A 23715-nucleotide genomic window follows, 5' to 3' on the forward strand; every position below is an offset into this window, starting at 1 on the left:
CTACTTTACGCAGTGAAATTTCTGATCATTCAGGATATGACTTTGAAAACTTTGCAATACAGTTTGACACGTCGCTTTGTTTTCCCCCCTTCTCTTGCCATTTTTCTTTCTTGGATGGGAAGTCTTATCTTTTTCTGTATTTTTTTAGTGAGCTGTTATTCATAACCAGCTCGTAATCTGTAGCCAAAATAAATGAATGCCTGCGTGAAGAGATTTAAACATGGGGAAATTGCATCAGCTTTATTACTTTGATTTGTTTTGCGCTGGATGCTGTATGGAAAGGTTGTGAACTGTATTTTGGATCCATCCAATTACTGCATAATCATTCTTTCTTATGTTTGACTCTGATGGTACTGTAAAGATTGAAATGCTCACTGGGATGCCATTTGAACTGTTTCCTGTCAGACGCTCTCTTTGTTACTTGTCGTTTTTTATTTGCACAATTATATGGATCATGAATAATCTGAGGGTAACTTTATAGCTGAATTTATGGCCCCGTGTTTTCTTGATGGAAGAAAACCAGCTCCGTGTGGAATATTTAGGTGATTTTAAGAAATGAGCATCTTAAATGTTTCTCACAATTGTTTTTGCCTTTTGAGAAGAAAAATGTCTGGTGCTAAAGTCGGGTATGTCCTGGACTGCAGATAGTCAACACGTATTTCTTGTGTCAGTACTGCTGCTTTCTTTATGGATGTAACACTGTGACAGGTACAGCGCTAGTAAACCTTTTTTTATTGCATTTGGAGTGAACCGTTAGGTCAAATGATATAATCAATCCATCCATTTATAATTCTGCAGATAATGTAGTTATATGCGTGCTGGGGCTCTGAGGTGGGTGTTTGGGGCACGAAGGTCACCAGCAATTTCCTTAGTCCTCAGGGGTGCACCCTTTCAGCTCTCACAGACTTGCATACGTCCAGTTTCTGCAGACAGTCATCCCTGGTGCACTGTCACTGGGTCACCGTTTACTTCCTCATTGCTTCTCCAAACAAGGAGAGGGGAGCTGGCCTTACCTGTGAGGCAGAGAAGCCATTTGGTCCTCCAGAATTTTCATCAGGTGTAACTTGTCAGCCCCGTTCAGCATCAGACCTTGTCTGACATCTGAGCCATCTGTGTGCAGCCAGCAGAGGATGTGTTCAAAATGCCACATAAACCCCATGTCTGCCTGCTAAGGGATTCCCTATAGCATCCCTTTACAGACCCTGGTAAGGCTTAGTGGTAAAGGTTTGGAACTGTGACCATCACAGGCCGGTGTCAATCCAAGTTGGCTGCAGCCATATGGAGGTTGAGGTATGACTGGAACTGATCCAAAGAACCAAACAAATGCAATTCCCCTCAGCTTCCCAAACTCTGACTGTTTCATCTGTCTTTCAGACAATAACTTGTTTATCAACAGTAGTGTTTGATGTTTTCTAAATGATGGAAATAGATATAAAATTGAAATATTACCAGTACCTAGGCAAGTTTCCATACTGAATCTGCCAATGTAACATACAGCATTTTGGTATGTACGTGCAACTGCCAACTATTACTGCCTAGTCTTGCTTTTAAAGAGAAGTTCAAAACCGAATGGTTGGCTGCTGTTAAACTAATCTGCCAGAAATCCAATTATCTAACCTTATTAGTCACATCAGCAAGGGTTGAAATTGGCTCCACTTCTCCAGCAGATGTGCAAACCTCATGATGTGTGTGGGAGGAATTTGCAGAACTTCTGTGATGCCGTGATGGCTTGTGTTTTGAACAGACAGCTTTCCCCATGGCTGCTTTAATTTCTGTATGAATTGGTAAAACCAGTAACAGGCAGAGTGGGGATTTTGCTCTTCCACTATATATAGCCCTGAGAAGAAGCAGAAGATAAATTCCCCTAACTTAAAGGCTGACTGAATTAAAAGCTGGAGTTACCCATCTTTGTCCTATCCCTTTTATGGTGCTTTGAAGCGTTATATAGGCTTCAAAGTAGCTTGTACCTCAAAGCATGAATCTGATACTAAAGTCTGTGTGAGACTGAAGCTTCCCCATAGTAGAAAATGCCTCCTTCTCCACTCTGCTATTTCCCCTTTGCTTGTTTTACTGGTAAGCCCTTCAGATCAAAGGGAATATGTCAGAGCCGCAGAAGCCATGAAGGAATGCTGCTTTGATTGCTCAAGGCCTGGTCAGGTGAGTGTGATGGATCCCGTGGTGACAGCAGGAGAGGAGGTTTGTCGTGAAACAGTCATTCCACTGAAATGCGGGATTTGAAGCATTAAAAGCCCCAACCTCTTACTTTGGCAGCCTGTTCCTTCCATCTGTCACTTCCTCTAGTTCCATTTCTTAGGAACGTTCCGGTTTGTTTGCCTACCCAAAACTTTAACTTGCCTTTTATAAACCCGTGGTGGCTGATTTAATTCTGCTTATTTTGAGCTCAGCCAGTTCATAGAGAGGTGCAAGTGTAGGATGTGGTACAAAGCATGCCGTGGAGAAAGCAGGAGGCAGAAGGAGATGCTTGTCTTTGGCAAAGGGAGACACTGATAGGTTCTCCCTATCTCTTACTTAGCACTGCATCACGATATGATTCCTTTTCACTGTTCGGATGCATATAAATTAGTAGAAGTAATTATTTTAAGAGACGAAGATAAGTGATTTATAAGGTAAGGGATTAAGTCAAGCATTTCTCTAGCCTTCATTCTCCAACGTTATGACACGTTTCATCAAATAACGAAGAAGGAGCAGCCCTCACCTCCAAAATAACCCCCCCCCGCTCTGCAGTAGTGAACATGCAGAAGTTACAAGTCCCATATGTCTGGTTTTCAGGCTGAGCAGCATTATTAAGGAGGATTGTCAAAGTGTCCAGTGGTGTTAGCATCAGAGTTATAAGCATGCAAGATACAGCTTGTGTTCTTATGCTGTGAGAATAAGGAGCTGTGTAAAAGTAATGGTCTGAGGAAAGAGCCCCAAAACCAGAACAACACATCTGTTCCATTTTATACAAATTGGAAAGCCACTTAGCATAATAGAGCCATTGCCAAAAAGATAGAAAAATGATAGAGAAATGCATAATGAATGAACGCATAATGCAAAATCATATAGAAATGCATAATCAATGAATGCATAATACAGATGATTGCTAAAATAAAACTATGGCTGCATCTAAAGTACCTCGAGCTAATGTTCTGTTGTAAAGAGAATTAAATGAGGGAAGATGGGAAGAAATGAGGGGAAAACCCTTTTAATTCATTTCCAGCATTTATCAATAAATCCTAGTGTCATCGAGGCAGCGATACCAGCATTTTAATTTGCTCTGTAATTTCTCGTTGGTTATCAGTGAGTTTCAAACTGATATAATTCTTCTTAGTTAGCTGATTTACTTGAGCATCTATCACGTTTTACAACCTATAATTCCATTTTAGGTCTTTTTTACCTGCTCTGAACCCTGTGTTAGCCTCCCCCTCCATGCTATGGATTTGAGCACAGAACAGAAGTGATTGAAGTGTAAATGTTTAAGTTTTATTTATTTTCTGGTCTTTCAGGATATTGGTATTCTTCCCTCACCTAAGAGGAAGGGAAAAATCTGATGCAGTGAGTCCAGAAACATCCCAAATCTCTTCATATTAAATGGCCACTGGACCTGTTTGCTGACCAGGATGCTCTGGGAAAATAGGATATGGAAGATAAAACTGCTGGCAATTGTCACAACCTTTGTAGTGGCCTTCTAACAAAGTTTCACTGGATCTTCGTGTTTTTTCTGCATTAGTGGTGTTTATCTGTCCTTTGAATCTTATATAGCAAATTCATTATTATCCCATATCTAAACAAATGTATAGCAGCTTGGAGGATTGAAAGACATCCTCATCCACAGCTAGATTAAATTGTCAGCCAGTGCTGCAGTTATGGCCTGCCCACACTGTAGGTAAACCTAAACCCAAAGTGATCAGTTGAGCAGACACTTGAAGATGCTTGATAGCTTACATTGATTTGTAACCACTGCTTCCTCAGTGTTAGAGATTGTAACAGACAGATGAAACAGTGGATATACTCTATGCTAAAGTTCATGCACACATCCTAAAGGGAAGCTGAGATCTCGATCAGCTGCAAGGATAAGTTGATAATAATTTCCTGTAATCTTCCTAGCATCACCCCTCGAGCTTTCGCTGCCAACAGATAGATATGAATCTAGCTCATCACTAGTGCCAGAGATATCTCCTAGGTCTCCAGAAGGAACCTCAGCAAGTGTCACTGGCTGTAACAGGAACAGGGAAAATATGGTGCTTCGGGTTGCCCAAGGAGGCTGTGGATGCCCCATCCCTGCAGGCATTCAAGGCCAGGCTGGATGTGGCTCTGGGCAGCCTGGGCTGCTGGTTGGCGACCTGCACACAGCAGGGGGTTGGAACTGGATGAGCATTGTGGTCCTTTGCAACCCAGGCCATTCTGTGATTCACGTGAGAGTAAATTCCTTTGTTATAATTGCAGTCCTACCTTGTGTTATTTTGTATGCTTGTAAGTTTAAAGAAAGAAAAGGGAAGTTGGAGATATTTTCATCTTATGCCCGATGCAGCGTCCCACAGCCATGTGCTCACATGACTCCGTGGCCCCATTCTTTCCCTTTTGTGGAAGACCATAGCTCTATGAACCATGGAGGGAAGAAGGAATCCGGACTGTGTTAAGCAATGCTTAGTCATCTGGGTTGAGTGATCTGAGCCACATCATCCCCTTGATAGGTGTGAGGAATGATCACAGAGCAAGGGATGCTGTTAATGGTTCATTCCCTTAAAAACCTCAAAATGCCACAGCTCGGTTCAACCCAAGAGGCAACCAACAAAGCCCAGACCTACAGAGATTTGAGTAAAATTGATATCAGAAGAATAGTCATGGTCCTGTGTGACAAATGTAATTGCTCTTCTTCATATGACTAATCTCTTCCTAAAAAATGCATCACCTACAGGGCTCCTGCTGGCAGCAAGTGTCATTTTTCACATTGGTATGGAAAGTCAATTTCATTCTGGTCTCATTAGAGAACATGAATTTTGTGACTTCTCTGTTTCATCGCCGCATTGCCTCACTGTTTTATTTGACACATCCTTTTACTGTGGGAACGTGTTTCAGCTTGGGGTTGCCTCTTAGAGGAGGTGGATTGCATTATTCTTCCTTTTCTCATTTTCCTGTCATTTTTTGAATTATGGATTCGTGGTACTAAAAACCTTATTTCACTTCACTTTCCATTCGTTCCTTCACAAATAAAGTAGTGCAACAGTGGAACAAGTTACCCAGAGAGGCTGTGTAATCAGCCATCCAAGGAGATCTTCAGGACTTGGCTGAGTTACAGTTGGCCTGCTCTGTGTTGGAAATGATTTTGCATCACCTGGGAGTTTGGACTAAATGACCTTTGAGATCTGTTCCAGTCAGCGTTCCTGTGAGTTTTTGTGGATGATTTGGGGCTTATAGAGAGCACCATTATTTCATCAGAGGTTTTGGTTTCTCATCTCCAAAACAGTCAAGCATAATAGTAAAAATTGTTTAAGGTAGAATATCTGTTGTTTGGGCACTTAGTTGATTTTTATCTCCATATGCACCACACAATCTCTAGGTAGGATTTCCTGACAGCTCCCAGTTAGGCTGAATTGTGCACGTTGTTAGCCTGTATCCCAAATTTGCACTGAGCAGTAGGTGAGCGGGACGTTTTCTGCAGCTACTCATCATGATAGCTCACAGTCACTGAACTCACAGTTCAGTGTTTTTTATTTCTCACAGCAGAGTTTTTTTTATTTCTCTGTTCTTAAGACAATTCTGGCAGACTGCCGTGTGGAATGGAAAAATAACTCCAATGCAGAGGATGAAAACTCTGGGCTGGGCTGTGAAGATAGGAGGCTCTGAACGTTGGTGAAGACGATGATGAGAAAACTGTGGAGGGTTTAAAATGGAGACAAGTGCCCTGATCTGCCTGTGGGTTTTCACAGTACAGTAATAGTACCCAAATTACTATAGAGCCTGGTAAGGTATTCAGAGAGTGACTTGTGTTTTGCAGTTCTTTGGTGTAATGTAAACAGACAAGCTCTATATACCAGTGCGCAGTTCTGCCTAAAAGTGATTTATATTAATCAGGCAGGAGCATCTTTATAGTTGATAGCCACATTTTGTACGCAGTCTCAGCTTGGCCAGAGAATGCACGTTCCCATGTTCCCAGCTGCTGGGCCTTGAGCAGAGCAGGGCCCTGCAGGAGGGCAGGTGAGCGCCTCCAGCCCTGGGGCTGAGATGCTGCTCCTCAGCCCCTGTGCTGCTGGCTTTGTCCTGTTCTGCTCACAGTTACCTCGCCGTGTGCATGCAGCAGTTGTTTCAGGACCAAGGCACTGTGGCAGAGCTAAGGGCAAGTGTGTGCTTGATGTTTGACAGAGACATTATGATAACCTCTGCTGGCAGAGAAAGGGCTGCGTGGGCAGAGCGCAGGATGCGGCGTGTTGGCAGAAGGGCCGGCAGTGGACGGAGCTACACCTCCTCAAAGTGACATAAATTAAGGTGGTATAAAAATGCTCTCTTGTCGTCAGAGTTTCATCGTGACACAAGTCTGTTGGCAAGGGATATGTGATCTCACACTCCTTGCTGAAGTAAAGACGCCAGCAGAACTTTGCATTGTGGGCAAGAAAAATGCAGCATCTCTAAAACCAAATCAAACCTAGCTGCTGGCTGCAGGTAACAGCCCATCTTCTCCAACTCCCCTTGGGGCTGACCCTGTGGAAAATACCCATCCCCTGCTGTCTCTCCTGCCCTTTGGTTGCTGTGTGTGCAGTGGCCGGGGCAGCAGCACCCTGGGGTTCCACAGTTGTCACCCTGCTTGGCACATCATGGCTAGGAGCGGGGCTCAGGCTCTCTCCCTCTGCGCTGCCAGCTGGGGCACTTTGGGGCAGTGGTCCCTTCCCTGGTGCCAGTTACCAGCCCTCTGCAGACTGCTGGGCTGGCAGGATGCTCCACAGAGATTTTTCCTCTTGGTATGTGGGTTTTGATTTTATCTTTCAGCATAGATTTTAGCTAAATCTTCAGCACATGACTTCCATTGCACAGCTTCTTGAAGCTGTGCTTGTTGCTTCCTTGCTGGTGTCCCTGGTGAAAGAAAAGTGAAATTTTACCTTCAGACGTGCAGCAGAAGCCTGTGTTCTCACTTACAGAAAGCCCATTCTGATAGGCAGTGAAAAGTGGCTTTAGCAGAGGAGCTAGGGTTCTTGTCACTACAAAGCAGATGTCCTATGAGATGGGAACAGTTTATAAAGAGCAAGAAATGCTGTTAGGGTACTGGGGACCTGTGGCACAGGGAAGGAAAGCTCATGGCTGGAGATGTGGTAATGCATCCCTAGCTTGGAAGGCTGTCGTACCAGGCAGTCTGTTCTGTTTTCATTTGCATATGATATACTGTTAATATTAACTGCAGATGCAAAGTACATCTCTTGACATTTACAAAATGTTAGTACACTTTGTTCTTGCACAGGTGGCCCTTTGCTTCTCCTCTGAATAGTCAGGTACTGCTGAATCAAGTGACAATGAAAAACCTGAAGCCAATAGCTCTGTCAATACATCCCTGCTCTGACTAATGGGGTCACAGTCACCTGCAGGAGTATGTTCTTTTCACCCTGGCTCTTGTGCTGAGGTTTCTTGGCAATAAGTTGAATCACTGCTGATGTCCGTGCTTATTTAATGCAGAGATAGGAATTAGATGGTGAGGTTGACTTGTCACATGGCAGCAGACCTAGAGTGATCCTTCCTCTGCTCATGGTTTGAATTCATTCCTAATCTGAGCCCTAGCAAAAGAGCAGCAGCAGTAAAACCCTCTGTATTCATTAAAACTATGAATTACCCAGATTGCGTTTAAAATGTGTTCTAATGCCTGCTTAAGTTTGTGTTAATTCCCCAATCAAAATATTTACTCTCAAGTTGTTTGAAACAGATCCTTCCTGCTCTGCAGCGCCTTATTAATGGGTTTATTGAGTCATGCCACAGTAGGGTCAATACCTGTATGCTACAAAGAGATGGGATGTTAGCAGTGCTGGGGAGTTCAGTTGGCTGTGTGAGCCAACAGCCTGAGCAGCCTTTGGTGTTGTCTGTCATCTCCACTGGAGCTTTCACAGTTCCCTTATTTTGCCTTTGTTTCTACTGTCATTATTGCAGGGGACATTGTGTCATTTTTTTTTTTTCCTCCTTATTTCCCCTCCCTTTATCCTTGTCATTAAGCTCCTTATTTAGTTTTACCTAATGCAAATATTTAAGCTTCATTTAACAACACGACCAATGATTTCTTCAACAAAAAATCCTTGTAGGGCAGCAGATCATCATGGATGGTCTAATACCAGAGACTGCAAACTCTTAAAGTCAATCAAGCTTTAAAATAGTGGCGAAACATCTCACCAAGATACCCAACCAATCTGTGAGCCATTGAGACTGCAGTCATAAAGTGAAATATTTGCCATCTGATTATTTACGCTTGCTTTGTTTAATTATAGTTTGAAAATGAGATCATCACAAAACTGGATCACGAAGTGGAAGGAGGCAGAGGAGATGAACAGTACAAAGTGTTATTTGACAAAATGTAAGTGTTGATCAGCGGCGAGATTTATGTCATGGCGAAGTCGGGAGAGAGGGCAATTAGACTACAATGAACTTTGCAGCCCAGGAATAATTAAAATCTCTTAATGGTGCGCAATGTTTAAAATTGCACCTGAGTCAAGGTTTTTTCTGTGTGTGTTTAACAAGGCGTGTGTAATTGGCTTTTTTTTTAGCCTCTTGGAGCACTGCAGGAAGCACAAATACCTCGCTAAGAGCGGAGAAACTTTTGTCAAACTTGTTGTCCGCCTGATGGAGCGACTGTTGGACTACAGGACCATCATGCACGACGAGAACAAAGAGAACCGCATGAGCTGCACTGTCAACGTGCTGGTAAGCAGGAACCTCCTGCCTGAATCCATGACTTCAGTTGTGCACCCTTGGCAAAATACTTTGTTTAACATGGAATCCGTGTGAAGATTTTCATTCAAGTTTAGTTCTTTTTTCTCTTCCTTTTTTTTTTTTTTTTTTTAATGAGAGCAAACCTGTGAAAAGTGTGGGTGATGACTTGAACTGCTTTGAAGAAGCAGTGATTCAGGACCTTGTCTCTGAGGGGTTGTTCGTTGATATTTACTGTTTGTGCATGAATGACTCTTATAGAAGAACCCTATAGAAGAACAAAAGAATTGTGTGTGGTTTGCTGTTGAATGCGTGTATTTGCAGTCCTGTTTGTGTTCTGCTCCTGTATTCAGAACTTCTGAACGATATTGAATCACAGAATCACAGAATGGCCTGGGTTGCAAAGGACCGCAGTGCTCATCCAGCTCCAACCCCCTGCTGTGTGCAGGTCACCAACCAGCAGCCCAGGCTGCCCAGAGCCACGTCCAGCCTGGCCTTGAATGCCTGCAGGGATGGGGCATCCACAGCCTCCTTGGGCAACCTGTTCCCCTGCCTCACCGTGCTCTTAGTGAGAGTTACTACTTCATGGGGAGCAGAAGCAGCTTGGTTTGTCCCTCATAGATACAAAATTTCCTAGTCTTCACTAGAGAAATTCTGCAGTGTCTGGTCAGCATTACAAACGTTGGTATGTTTGGGTCAGAGCTGGAAGAGCAGGAGTTGGTTTATAGTAAGCTCCTCACGCTTGTTGCTGGAAACATTAGAGGATGAGATTATTACAGAATCAGCACATCCAGATAAACTGTGTTAAAGTTTAGAGACCTCTAACATACTGCTGGTTAGATTTGATGTTTTTTATTAGGACTCAGTAGTAAACTGCTAGCAATTAGGGAAACATAGCTACTATCCGCATAACGTTATCAACGCATACTTCATTTCAATGTGTGGGGTGCAGACAGTGCTTATTGCCTAATGCACTGTGGCTGATAGATTTCATTCAGCTGGGCTGGAAAGATCTCAGTAAATAGTTTGTAGCTTTAGCACTTGGGAGTGCTGCAAATGGGCTCAGCTCATGCAGCACAGCCTTTATGCTGCAGTGTCGTGTAAGCTGTAAACGAAATGAGAAGAGTATAGAGACATCAAGTCAGGGATTGGGATTTTATTTTTAGTTTGTTTTTCCTCGCTGTGCACATCAAAAAGCATCAGAATGTTTAGTAAATGGGGAAGGAGGGGAAACTCGGAGAGATGTCACCGGCTGTTGATGCAGTGAGTGCCCTTGGGTTGCTGCAGAAAGGCACTGTGTCCTCCTGATCAGAACTGGAGTTACAGAAACCTGCAGTTAGCACCAGGCAAGATAGAAAATAAAAAATCACACGCTCTACATGCTCTGAAGCATGACAACAATGTATAAAGCTAGGGAAATTTCGTAAGGAAGGTGAATGGATTCATCTTTCCTTTCATTGTAACGCTCTTGAGATTCTTCCCAGTAATTCTTGCCATAGCAGCCACAGGAGAGCTGATGGCACAGGCAGGGTTTGGTTTTGTTTTCTCTGTCTCCTGGTGGTGATTTTTGCCATCAAAATTCTTCAGGTGGTTGCAGGTGGTAGATCCTGTGGGTGATGTACTGCTGTCAAGTTAAATCACGGTGAGTTCCCCACACACAGCCCTGCCACCCAAGTCTGCAGAAAATGGATGAAAGCGTCACGGGGCAGAACTTCACTTAGTTTTCAGTAGGTATAATTTAAAACCTGAGGTTGATTTGAAAGCCCCGTTTGCCCTCCAGGGCCAATACAGTCTTTTCATCATTCTCCATGCACCTGAAGTGAAATTTATGCCTTTGCAAAATCTGACCCAGGGCCAACGCTCAGCGTAATTCCCACTTGAGGTCTCAAAAGAGTTCTTAATTGGGCCTTTAATAATACACAGGCTTTCACAGGATTAGGTTTGCCTGTATCGACTATAGCTTAAGTCAGAGGTTTTGATATGCATTTAAGCCAATGCTGATGTTAAAGCAAAATAAAAGCCCTCTCTTTCCCTTGGCTGCTTGTTCCTACCTCTGCCAGCCCTGGCAAAGTATGTGTGCAGCCAAAGGAGCGGGCAGGCTGGAGGAGGGATGGTGCTGGAAGCTCATTCTGACAACACAAAATAATAAACAGAATAGGAGAGGAGAATTTTCTGGGGAGTGTCATTCCATTTGGTTCAATTCATCTTTTGAGTTCAACCCAAAACTAGAGAGTTGGCTCATCTGAAATTATATGTGCACTGAAAAACTGGTCCTTTGCAACTCGGCAGTGTAGATTCCATCACACATTTTGGATCTCCTCGAAGGGGATGAGTTTGTATTGGGCTTATGCATGTGCTGTTGTTTGGCTCATAAATGTTCTACTGCCTGCTCACGCTGGTTTAATTTAGCACTGAAACACACAGCAGTTCAGTGGGGGATATAAATTTCTTTGTAATTTGTTTTCTTAGATTTTTTTTTTTTTACCTTTTGAAGGCAAACTTTAAATTAGATTTAGAAAAGCCTTTAATATCTTGCCCAATTTATCATATCCTGTATTTACAATATTTTTTGTGTTAACTAGTTTATCTCAAGACCAGAGGCACTCAGACATTTCTGAAGGGAATGATGAGAATGAAACCAGATAAATAACACTAATCTAACATTTTATTTCAAAGGAAACTATTAGAATTCAGGGGCAGGTGATGTATTGCTCAGCTAAGGTTTAGAATTTTAAATCTGTAGAACAACTGTTTCTTAAAAATTAGGGTTTTGTATATTACAAAATTTCAACTGAAATGGAAAATGATGTGTGGCTTGCAAATGCCAGAAGCAAATATCTACTGGTGATACTCTTGCAAATTCTTAACCTTTGCAGTAAGATAGAAGCCCTAATGTGCTACATCACAAAACATCACAGTGCTGGATTTTGTAAGTTAAATAACTTGGGTTCTATCACTAGAGGCAGATTTTGTTTTGCAGTTTTGAGGTTGATGCCATCCAGTAATGAATTTTTAATTCATAACATGTTCCTTGTGCATTTCTTACTGTGAAATCAAAGACTTTAACAATTTTATTTTTTTTTTATTTTATTTTTTTTCAGAATTTCTACAAGGAAATTGAGAGAGAAGAAATGTACATAAGGTTTGTAAACATGACCAGTGATAAAAATCTGCTTGACTGAGTGCGGCAAAATTGGAGAAAATTAAAATCTTATTAAGCAGTCAGTTGGGAATGAAAGGAAAGATGCAATGGAAAAGCATCCCTTCTGTGGACCATAAGGACATTCAGAAGCTTGTCCTCACTGAGAACAGTGAGCGTTTGTAGGGAAATACATGGGATTGTTTTTTGTATCCCTCCTCCAACTTCTTCAGTTTTATTATGATGGGCACGTCAGCAGGCGTGAGTGTTATCACATGAGGAACATCACTGAGTCAAAAGAAAACTGACTGAAGAAACAATTTTCCTTCCTAGTAAGGTAGAAAGTATGTGACTTGGGGTAAAATGGGCTATTAAATAATAATGATGACTGATACTTACTTTAAAGCTTTTAGGAATGCTTCAAAATCTATTCTCTCACACGAAGTGAAAATGGTAATACGTTGTTGTGCTTTTTGTAAACCTCAGGGTTCCTAGTCCTCTATTTGTACTTTGGCTTAAAATTGGCTAGACTGTTGTGCTGCAGTGATGAAGCTTCTCTTTGACTGCTATTTTAGGTAGCAAAGTATTATTCATGAATTCATTCTCAGATGCTTGTTATCTATTTGGAAGACTTTTCTCTAGTAAACTCACTTCCTATTGTTTAAATGGTTTTAATTATTGCTTTAATAAAGTGCAGAAATGAATAATATCTAACGAAAGGCAGGATTGGGAACTGGACATGCACCTAAAGGCACGAGTCTGTCGTGAGCAGCAAGTTGCCCTCCTTGGCAGAGATGTAAAGATAAGCTCTCACTGTGCATCTGCCACTCAAATTCTCTCATAATTCTGTTAACAAACTCCTATCAAAGACACATAAATAGTTTTAAATTCTTTTAAATTCTTTTTAAAAAGCTGACAAACAAAGGAAGATAAACCCTTTCAGAGGTTTGATGATACAGAAGTTGAGGAATCAGACTTGTTTGTTTCTGCAACAGAGCAACTAGAGCAATGTCCTGTGTATGGAATTCACTGCTTTTCACAAGTCATTGGGAGAAAAGCTCAGTGGAAATGCAGGTGGTCCTGAGTGGTTCTGAACACAGAAATATGGGCACTGAGAAGTAATCCCAGGTGTACTGAGATGTTTAAAGACAGAGATGAACTGTTGTAGTCTCCAGAGCAAGTTATTTTGAATTAATTTGTAACATTTGATAGCCAACCTTTTTGAAGAAGGAATGCTTTTATTACTTTCAGGTACCTGTACAAACTGTGTGACCTGCACAAAGAATGTGATAACTATACAGAAGCTGCCTACACGTTGCTCCTGCATGCCAAACTTCTCAAGGTAAGCACTGACATTGCAAGGCTTGGAAATCACTCTAGCACTAACCAGCAGTAGTGTGTTTTGTTTCTGTCACTCCTGCAGCCAGCCCTTACAGTGATTAACATCTGTGTGCTGTTTCTTATTTCAGTTTAATGTTTTGCACGTGTAATTAATTCCTCAACGTGCAGGAAGCAAACTCTCTGCCATTAGTGTATAAATATGTGTAAGTATAGATATGAATGGAAGCACAGTCAAGTAAAGACCACACATTAAAAACTCTAAAAGCTGTAATATAAATTTCCTTTAAATATCAAAATTATGCAGTGTGTGGAGGCATTTGTTTCTTATGCCAATGCCAACAGTGAGTGTTTTGTAAGCCTTAGGTATTATTACAGAAACTATGCCAATAGTAACCCCTTTTGTAGGGAAGTGTATCTTGTTCCATGCTGTGAATTGTTCTTAGCAATCTTTGATTTAATCTGAGCAATCTCAGGAAAACTGGTGGTGTAAAATGTCTGTTTTGAGAAGTTGAGAAGTGGAGGGCGTTAAATCAAGCACTTCTAAAGGATGTATGAGGAATTACTTGTGCCTCAAAACTGAGTAAACTGCATCCAAACTGTGAGAAGACTGAGTATGATGAGGGCATACTTGTGCAGTTTAAATTGAGACACTTTGAAATATATTTACTATGTTTTAAAATGAATAGAGCATTGTTACTCAGAGAGAATGAGTAAAGTTGGTCTGGAGAGTAAAAGCACAGAAGCAATAGCTTTATGCGTTATTAAAAGCAGGGACAGTTGTTGGACACAGCCTACTGGATGCAGTTACTTCTTTGATAATGAAATATTATGGGCTGAGATGCATCTCAGAGGGGTGAGGAGCTGGGGGAAAGCTTTGGCATCTTCATTCACGCAGCCAGGTGTAGGTTCTCACCTGTGGGTAGAAGTTGGAGCGTGTAACTGACTGAGTCTGTGCAATAAAATGTCTCATGTTCCTACTGGAGACGTACAACACAACTGCCAACTTGTGTGATATTTGCTTATCAGACATTGTAGGAGTGAGCCTCATAGAAAAGGTACAACATTGCCTTTCCCACGTGCTGCATTTCTTGGAGAAATGATGAAATGAGTGGTGCCAAAACAGTCATGCACACTTCTACCCTTTATATCTTTACCTCATTGGTCAATATGCTTTATGTGACTATAAATGAGAGCTTAGCCAATTTCACTTTTTCTTACAGAAAATCTTCAGAGACTGGATGAATTACCTTAATATACTCTTTTAATTTACTTGAAAGAAATATCCAGTTTTATTTTATTATGACGTGAACCAATAGAAAATGGCAGATATAAGGGTAATCTTTACTGTAGGCTTTCATTGCTAAGCAGGTGTTTGTTTATGAATATACTTCATAGGTTGGAAATACTGTACTGCAGAAGAGCACTGATCTGTCTCCTGTGACATCGTGGTACAAGTTAGTGGGTGGAGGAGCTCCGTGCTACTTGAGTTACAGCCATATCATGCTGTGTGTAATTTCAAGCAGTTGAGCTATTCTTTCAAACCTCGAGGACAGGATTTTCAGTGACACTCATCATTCTCATATGTTACATCAGATTGATTTTAATGGGATCAGTCGTAGGTCAGGACTGAGAGCTTTGAAGAATTTCACCTGTAGGTTTGCAAGTACGCCGTTTTCTCATCATTTTCTCCAGGTTACTGCAAGCTGATGATACAAACTTTGGAAAAGAGACTTTATGGCATAAAATAGTTTTAGTTTTCAACCCCACAAACAAAAGATGGTGGCTCTTAGTCAACTGAAAAAAATGCCATTGCATTGGAGACTCGCTGAAGTTTATCTCTTCCGTAAACATGGATTTGCAGCACAAAGCTGTACTGTCATCAGTCAATTGGAAAGTTCCATTGTGATTTTTTAGGAAGAATGTAAAAACGGGAAGGTTGTAAGAGAGCCATAAACTATAGGAGAAATGAAGGAAGGTTCTGTCAGCAAGAAATGTCAAGTGCTCTGTGGTTGGCTTGTCAAAAAGGGATCCATTCGATTTGCATCGAATGACTGCTTTCAGGGGAGGGAGATGATATGAAAGAGCCTCCTGTGGTTGGCTGAGGAACAGATTATAGAAGTTCAGAGCTGCTGTCTGACATACCTACAGCAGGCAGCCTGTAGCCACTGCAATGTGCTGCCAAGGCTGGGGTGCAATGTTCAGCTCCTCTCATCTCCAAACAGTGACAGAATGTGTTTCTGCAAGATGCTGCTGTAACGAAACACGAGCACTGTTTGAGTCAAATATAAACACGTTGGCCAAATTAAAAAATAATTGGGTGAAATTTAAAAACAGACGTAGGAGGTAAAACCAGATGATATGGCAGCAGTTCTGTGAAGAAATCTATGAGTTGATGATCTCTGTACAGATTTCTTCTATTCCAAAAGTTATTTTATTTTTGTGGCCAGTCCTCCTTCTATAGTGACTTTGATTTTTCAGAGATGAAAGTGAACAGTTCTTTAATTTTATTTTTTTTTTAACTTCATTTCTTAAGGCAACAAGCCGTATTGGAGCACCTGTCCCTGTCTCTTTTTCAATCTATGAAGTTTCATTTGATTTAATGGAGATGTGTGATTTGATTTGATGGAGTTCTGTGAGTCTCTTAGGTATTAATTTCCTGCTAGCCTCATGAAAATAGATAGCGTTGGAGAGGTAGGATATAGTGTCAGTATCCTGTCTGGGGAGAAGGCTCCAGTACTGTCTCATCTGCAGATGGGTCCTAGGGCATGTTGGTGGGAGGAGGGGAGGGAGATGTAGAAGCGATACGAATACTGGAGCCCAGAGGTTTCAGTTGTGTCTTTCCTTTACTGGGCACCAGAATATGGAGGTGCAAGAGAAAGCTATTGGGAATTAGATGGTTTTCTTGGGACTAAGGGAAGACCCATTTAATATCTGTGCCTTGTTTATCTGTTAGGCATTTGTCAGACAATCAACTGTTTGCACGCGGGCTGTGTGAAGCTGATTGCACTTTTCCACACCTCCAAACGTTCTCAATTCATTTTAGCTTTTTAATTTCTGTGCCTCCAGTCATTTCCATTTGTGCTGATGTATCTAGGCTCCGGGGCATCTCTCAACATAAACCTGCTAATGTTCATTATGCATCCAGCAGGTTGCACCATCAGCAGGCCAAGGTCAGGCTCATCAAACTCACTGAGGAGAAGAAGCCTCCTAAGAAGCTTCCTTCCAGCTGATATATGTAATTAGCCTCCAATTATAGATACAGCATGGAAATAAATGGTCCTTGTGCCCAGGGAATCAAGTTACACAACCACATTAAAATATTTGCAAGCTGTGATACCACTTCTTTATATCAAGAATGTGTATTTTATTTAGCCTAAATTTACTGACACATTTCATAAATTCTGATTTCCCTGCGTTTTTCCACTTTTTCTTTCTGTATGATTTAGTGGTCAGAAGAAGCGTGTGCAGCACATCTTACCCAGCGGGATGGATACCAGGCTGCTACTCAAGGACAGCTGAAAGATCAGCTGTATCAAGAAATTATCCATTACTTTGACAAGGGCAAGGTAAAAAGAGGGAAAAAGAAGTCCAAACATGTTTCTTTGCTTTTCTCTAACTTACTTACAAGTTGAAAAGTAAACATTGTTTGCATCAACTGACCTTCGGGGAGTTTTAAATGTGTAAGTCTTTATATGGAGTGCTTTATGTGAACACCCTGCCAGCACTTGGAAGATAATAATACTAAAAAAAAAAAAAAAAGTAGTGAAAAAATCAATGGTACATTTATAACTGCTCTGTTAAAGGTAAATGTATGTTCATGTGGTGCCACGGAGAACATGAAAAGGAAGTGATGTGTGTAACTTACAGGACTTGGTTTTTCCAGCAATTGCAACAACTAATGCGATCCTTCAGTTACTCGTTTTATCTTATGTGCAGACAAAAACACAAGTGTCAGAGTGGATGTGTGGTCTGTACTGTAAGGGGTTGATGGAGAGACAGAGATGTTGTTGCTCCTGCTCAAATTCCAAGAGGAATTTGAATTTGATGTTGTGAGGTGGGAAGGGATGGGTGTTGGAGTTACCTGTCCACAGAGATGATGGTTTTGGTATGGGAGGCAGGGAGAGATGCAGGGACATATCAGGGCCTGGAAACGGCATGCCTGGAGGGTGTCAATGGAGAGGTAAAGTTCTCTTCATCAGGATGTTCCAGAAACATCATCTTGTTCTTTCCTGTAGTGGTTTGACACCAGCAGAGTGTTCGTAGAATCATAGAATGGTTTGGGTTGGGAGAGACCTTTAACACTGTCCAGTTTCGACCCCCTGCTATAGGCAGGGACTTCTTCCTCTAGACCAGGTTGCTCACAGCTCCATCCAGCCTGGCTTTGAATGCTTCCAGGGAGAGGGCAGCCTGTTCCGGTCTCACCACCCTCACAGTAAAGACTTTATTTCTATTATCTAGTCTCAATCCACCCTCTTCCAGTTTAAAACCATTTCCCCCTTGTCCCGTTACTACATGCCCTTGTAAAAAAAAAAAAAAAATCCCTCCCCAACTTTCCTGTAGGCCCCCTTCATAAAAGGCCACCAAGTTTGTCAGCCACGTTGGTTGCCACCAATCACCTCATCTTTATTTTCCACGTGCCTAGAGTGTTATTTATTTAAAAGCAATGTTTGTTGCTTAAATGTAGTTCAAACAGAAATGTTGTTTACTGGGAGAATTAGAGAATTCTCCTACAAGCTCATGTTATTCAAGTAGGCTTTTAGCAGAGTCAGATCAGTGTTTTGAAAGAAACTTTGCTTCAAAGGTCAAATTTTACTTCTTATCTTAATGCAATATTTAGAAATTCTATATTGTGATAGCAGCAGGCTCACAGCTCATGCACATACAATGAGCAGAGCAGCACTGATTTCCACAGCGTGGAAAGAGATCTTTATCAAATGGAATAACCACTCTTAATTTTTTTCTAGTTTTGCAACCAGAAATGAAAAGAAGTAGCGCTGAAAATTCTGTGTTTACTCCATTTCCTCACAGTTAAGCAGCTGAATCTTCATTACTTTAAAATTTATTGGTGAAGTATAACATTGAAGGGACCACTGTGACCACTTGCTCATATTTCTTTGCATAACTGGGATTCCTGCTTAATTTATTTTGGTGAGCAGAGAATTCATTTTCAAAACACTCTTGCCCGTCTGCAGATCTTTGCTCACTTGTTTTCTGGTCCCCCTGAGTCGGTGATAAGGTTTTGTATCATTCAGCAGAAAGGAAAAAAAAATCAATATACAAAGAGAATATGGAAATCTAACGAGAAGTTTCAAATGGCTGGTTTCTGCAGTAGAATTAAGGTAATGCTCTCAGCCAGGGTGTTCTGCCATTAGGATAAATCAACTTCTTGCATTTAACTATGCAGTTTGCAAATTTAGCAGCTACTTTAACTGTGTAATTCTGTGATCAGCAGCACATCTGGAACAGTATTTATGTGTGTTTTTAGAATCATGTACTGATAAGCTAACAATTTCTGCCTCTGCCTGGCAGTTTGCTCTGTGTTGATCCTGTTACTTTGCTTTCTTCTCCCATAAAGTTAACAAGAGGTGTCCACCAATGGCCCTTTTACTCTGGACAACTCTAGAGCTACTTTCAGGCTCTTAGAGAAGCTTGGTAGTTTTGTTTTAAAGCTGTTGTGAGTGCATTCCTCTTCTGCCCCAGGCTGCCAGGCTGCCTTGAGATGTACCCATGGTTAGAGGCATGTAGCACAGCAGGATTTCTCAGAAGGTAACACTTGGTTTTAAAATGCTGGCATTTCTTGGTAAAGGCTGTTGTAGTTCAGCCTCTCGACAATCACGATCCCGTTCTCTTAATCAGGGTAATTTCCCCAGAGGAAAGCTCAAGGCACTTTTCAAGTGTAGAACAACCGTGAAGCTTACTCCTTAAGTATTAGCATGCAGGTTGAGGTGTATGTAGAGGAAGGTGTAATTTTATGTATTTACTATGCAGAGAAATACACCACTTTAGACCAGAAGTGCCTGAGAAGTTTGTAATTTAACAGGACCACGTATGAGCATGTGCTGAATGTCACTTGTCTGTGAACAGAATAATAGTGTTCACCACAAGTATCCTTGTTAGGAAATTAGGATTTTCAGGTACAATTTCTGTTCTTTGACACTGTGGCTCTGATTCCTCATCAGTAGTGCTTTTCATTACTCTTCAAGTCCCTCCTTTCCAGAATGAAAAGTTGCTACTTCCAAGTCTTGGGCACGTGTATATTTTCCTCTCTCCTGGATTTTTCTGCCTTTACTGTGTTGTATGTTGTACTTTCCAATCTTATCTTCATCTCTCTGGGCCTTTGCCCTTAGAAGTTTCGTCTTTGCTCTTATCCCAGCAGTCTAACATGTCCTTTGAACTGCACTTCAAGTGTTTGCTCTTTCTGTGTTTTGTTGAAGTCTGGTAATTTTCAACAAAGCCCTTAATCCAGGGACTTTACTGAAAACTGCTGGAGCGTATGACAGTGAGGAGGGAAAGTAGAGGCAAAAATAAAAGGAAGAAGGAACAAGCTGAAATTTGTGGAGCAATTGGTGTTAGTCAATGCTGATGTGCTTCTGAAGCCAAGAAATTCTCCGGTGTCATTGACAAAGTTATCATCTTGAAGCAGGATTTTGTGGTCTCTGTAGCCAGACAGGAAGCCACAGCATTCTTACCCTGGCAGTAAGATGTACAAACCACAACGTGTTCAGAGTTTGCTGGTGGAATCCACAGTCTGTAAATGAGTAAATGTTTTCTGCTGCTCCTTCGTAAAATGAAAGCATTGGTCCTGTCCAGGAAAAAAACAGGTAAATGCACACTCCTCACCTATTTCATCTCCTTCATCACTCCCACCTCTGAAGCCCACAGGAAAAGGCTTTTACTGTTTTACTGGAGGCACGAAGCACAAGGTACTTGAAATGCCCCAGTAAATGGGGTATCTTAGACCTCTTGAATGCTTTGCTAGCAATAGAGAAATATTGTTTTAATACTATATTTAAAATTTTAAGCTTTCTGATCCTTAATTAATGCTATCTGAAATATAACCAGTGCTGGGAATGCCCCTCAAGCCTCACAATATTGCATGATAATATGCTTCTCCAAGACTGTTTCGTTTCTGCTGACCGTTAACTCAGCATGAGCTAAGAAATATCCTAAGATTCTCCTTTGCTGCTGTTGCAGATCCTCACAAACTAAATTGAATGCTGTAGTTCTCCCTTTGCAACAAGCAATCTGGGCTTCAGAAGTAAATTAAATTGCTTCTTTTTCCCTAAGATCTCCTCCTGAATTCTCAAAGTCCTTTGCATAAAAATTTGCAGCTCCTGCCTACATCTTAGTTTAGGCCGTACACATTTTTCTTATTCCTTTAGTATAAAAACCATTTTCCTCCCACTCTCGCAAACCTCTCTCTCTGGTACACTCTGCAGATAAATTGTTTCTTGTGTTAATGAGTTGTATATTGTACAAATCCTGTGTAGCAGCTCCCAGTACGGCTCATTCCTCCAGAAGACTTGCCGTGTCCTGGGCAAACCTGGGAAAACTTCCAATGCAGGAAATCTGTCAGGCAGCAGATGGGGAGTTATTGACCTTCAAGAGTATAGATTTCATCTATCAGAATCCTTTGCCACAGGCATGCAACCCTCACCTGAATAAATCTCCTCCGTACCAAACAGAACATTTTCAGACTATTTCACAGGGTATTTTAAATATACAGTTCCAACTCCTGCTACGACGTAGAAAGAATTGCTGGATTTAGTTTGATTTTCATCAGCATTGCAGGTGTTGTAGTCCAGCTGCACAAACAGTGGAGAGAAAAGCCAAGTGTTTAATTGACTCGTGGACCTCTGGAGTTCGGGGCAGTTGACATTTTATAAATTGAGTCTTATAACACAACTCCTTGCCATTCCTTTGGAGGATTGAGCCGGACAATTGGATTTCAGAATAGAGATGCTGGAGCAGAGTGGGGTTTTTAAGAGACGGGAGCAACAAAAAGTGAGTCCTGTTCATGCAGGCAGATTCCTTGCCTGGAGAGGTGCCAGATGCTGGCACAAACTGAAGCAGTCTTTTCTCAGAGTTGGGCAGTTTTATTGTGCATCTGCTGTGGAATAGAGAGGGAATCGTTTTGCTTCTTTGCTGTACTTGGAAGTGTTGCATTAGAAATAATGTGACAGAACATGAGTATTGTAACTAGTGAAGTAACTTCTGAAGAATGTTTAGAGTAATTCCAGTAATTGAAGTCAGAAACAAATGATGTAATACCTGTTTTTTTTTCCTGTTCATCTTCAATTATGCATTAGGAAATGGTTATTAAAATGGAAGGATGCTAGTATTGTGTGGTTTACTGCTTGTATATTAAAGGTAATCTAAGTCTATATATTTAATCTGAGAATTCATTCTTCAGACTCTGACCAGAAGCATTTATAAAGTTCATTTCTAATGTTCGTATTCCCTAACTCAGAAGGGTTTGGTTGGGCTGGAGGAGGTGCCTCCTGGTAAGGGCCATAGAAGCACAGCCCCTGCTCTGGAGAAATGATGGTCTTGATTGACAGGGAAGGGAAGGGAAATAAATAGGCCAGATGCAATTAATTTGCACTGAATGGCATGCACTGTCAGTGTCCATGTGCCAGGTGGGCTTTGGATGTGTGGAGCTTGGTCAGCATTCAAAAGAAGAACTGAACGAGGTTGTTTACAGCATTGATGCAAGTCTAAAACTATTTCGATTTCCATTTGTATGAAATCTTGTTCAGCTACAAAGCTGTTAGCCTGAGGTCATCTATATGTGTATTTTCAAGATGGAAAATATGGTAGCAGTGCTTCAGCTTTGGTGAGTGACTGGTTAAGTGTGGGGCATGCAGAAAGCCAAGGCAAGGAGAATAACAGTAACACCATTTTCTGTGAAATGAAAATGTGCAGAAGTAGTTCTGGATGACTGAAGTTAAGAAGATGACAGCAGTCAAAATGAAGAAAGGTTAAATGGTTTTGAAAGGTTTCACTTGCTGACTTACTGAGCAGCCAAATGTTAGTTTAGTTTCTATAAATTGGTAGTGTGTTGCTCCTCTGAGCCAAAATTAAGACAGCTTAGTACGTGAGAACATGCTTCATGTCTGTAAACACGCCTTTACTATTTAGCCCATGTTAATTCTTGTCTAGAGATAAAAATACACTCTGTATCATCATTCTAGATTAGATTAAACACTGCGAGCCTTCCGTTTGCAAAAGCTGTGTTGCAAGGGCGTAAAAACTGCCTTCTGATTCCTTGCAGACATGGGTGCCTCATTATAGTGATTGTAATTAGTGTTCCAATGTGGTTTTGATCTTCAAGGCACTTGACAAGCATTAGTAACTCATGCTCATTCCAGCCCTCTCTCTTAGATAAATAATACAGTGGAACTTGTTGTAGAAATGAGAAAAATCAGAGAAGCGATTAAATATTGTGTGAATTGCCAGAAGTCAATCACCACTCAGTCCCTACTTGCCCAAGGATCCTGTTCCCTCCTAGGAGCAGGGGATTCTTTTGCTCCAGGATTCAAAAGCTCCTTTTCCTTTGCTCAGATATACCAGCGACTGCTTGTGATGTTTCTGGCCTATATTTCTCCCTTACTTTGAGAGCCTGCCATCTTCCATAATTATTTTTCCTGCTAGCACCTACAGCATCCTTTTGATGCTCTCCTTTGGATATTGGTTTAGTGAGAACTATTGTTGATAGGTGGATGGTTGGATTGGATGATGTTGTCTTTTCCAACCTCGGTGTTTCTGTGGTTTTGTGATTCTCCTCTAACATCAACAGCACCTCTCCAGATTGCTTCTTTCCAACACTTCCCTCCATTAATCTGCTTGGGCAGCTTTTCAGTCCAGCCTTGGGTTTGTAGGATGGGAGCCCTACTTCTGAGAATTGGCTTTTCTGCAGATGAGCAAGGAGGAAGAGCAAGCTGGTGGCTCCTGCTCCAAGTCCTGCTTCTGTGGCATTGATGTACTTGCTGAATATTCAGCCTGCCTGGTCTCCTAATTGCCAGTTCCTGGGAAAAAAATGAAGAATGATGGATCACTGGAAGGTTGGATGGTCTGATTGAAAGTCTTCTCCCTGTAGGGCTGGTGTCTCTGTTGGAACAAGGGAACTATATGTTCTGCCCTTTTGTTCAGTCCTCTTCCATCCTGCTGCCCTGTAGAGTTGCAGCCATCTCTGTATTTCACTGGGGCAAGGAACATGAGGAGAATTAGATGGCGTGGACAGGAGATGTAAATTAAGACAAAGGGTAATATGAGACAAATTGATTTATAACTCATTCCAACTCTTATTTTCTTAATAAAATGAGGTCAGCGTGGCC

The 23715-nt window shown here is 41.5% G+C and overlaps 1 protein-coding gene across 3 annotated transcripts in view; it reads left to right on the forward strand.

The window, feature by feature from the left end:
* Nucleotides 1-23715, forward strand: part of DOCK1 (dedicator of cytokinesis 1) — a 273200-nt gene that overhangs the window by 205160 nt on the left and 44325 nt on the right. For all 3 annotated transcript variants that reach the window (XM_042863548.1, XM_042863546.1, XM_042863547.1), the window contains exons 34-38: nucleotides 8460-8545; nucleotides 8736-8892; nucleotides 12000-12040; nucleotides 13289-13379; nucleotides 16825-16944. In XM_042863548.1, coding sequence (XP_042719482.1) covers nucleotides 8460-8545; nucleotides 8736-8892; nucleotides 12000-12040; nucleotides 13289-13379; nucleotides 16825-16944 — 495 coding nt within the window. The remainder of the gene's footprint in view (nucleotides 1-8459; nucleotides 8546-8735; nucleotides 8893-11999; nucleotides 12041-13288; nucleotides 13380-16824; nucleotides 16945-23715) is intronic.

The sequence above is a fragment of the Lagopus leucura genome, unplaced genomic scaffold (assembly GCF_019238085.1).
Source record: "Lagopus leucura isolate 7727_CA_CO unplaced genomic scaffold, USGS_WTPT01 Super-Scaffold_741, whole genome shotgun sequence".
In the NCBI taxonomy this organism is placed as follows: Eukaryota; Metazoa; Chordata; class Aves; order Galliformes; family Phasianidae; genus Lagopus; species Lagopus leucura.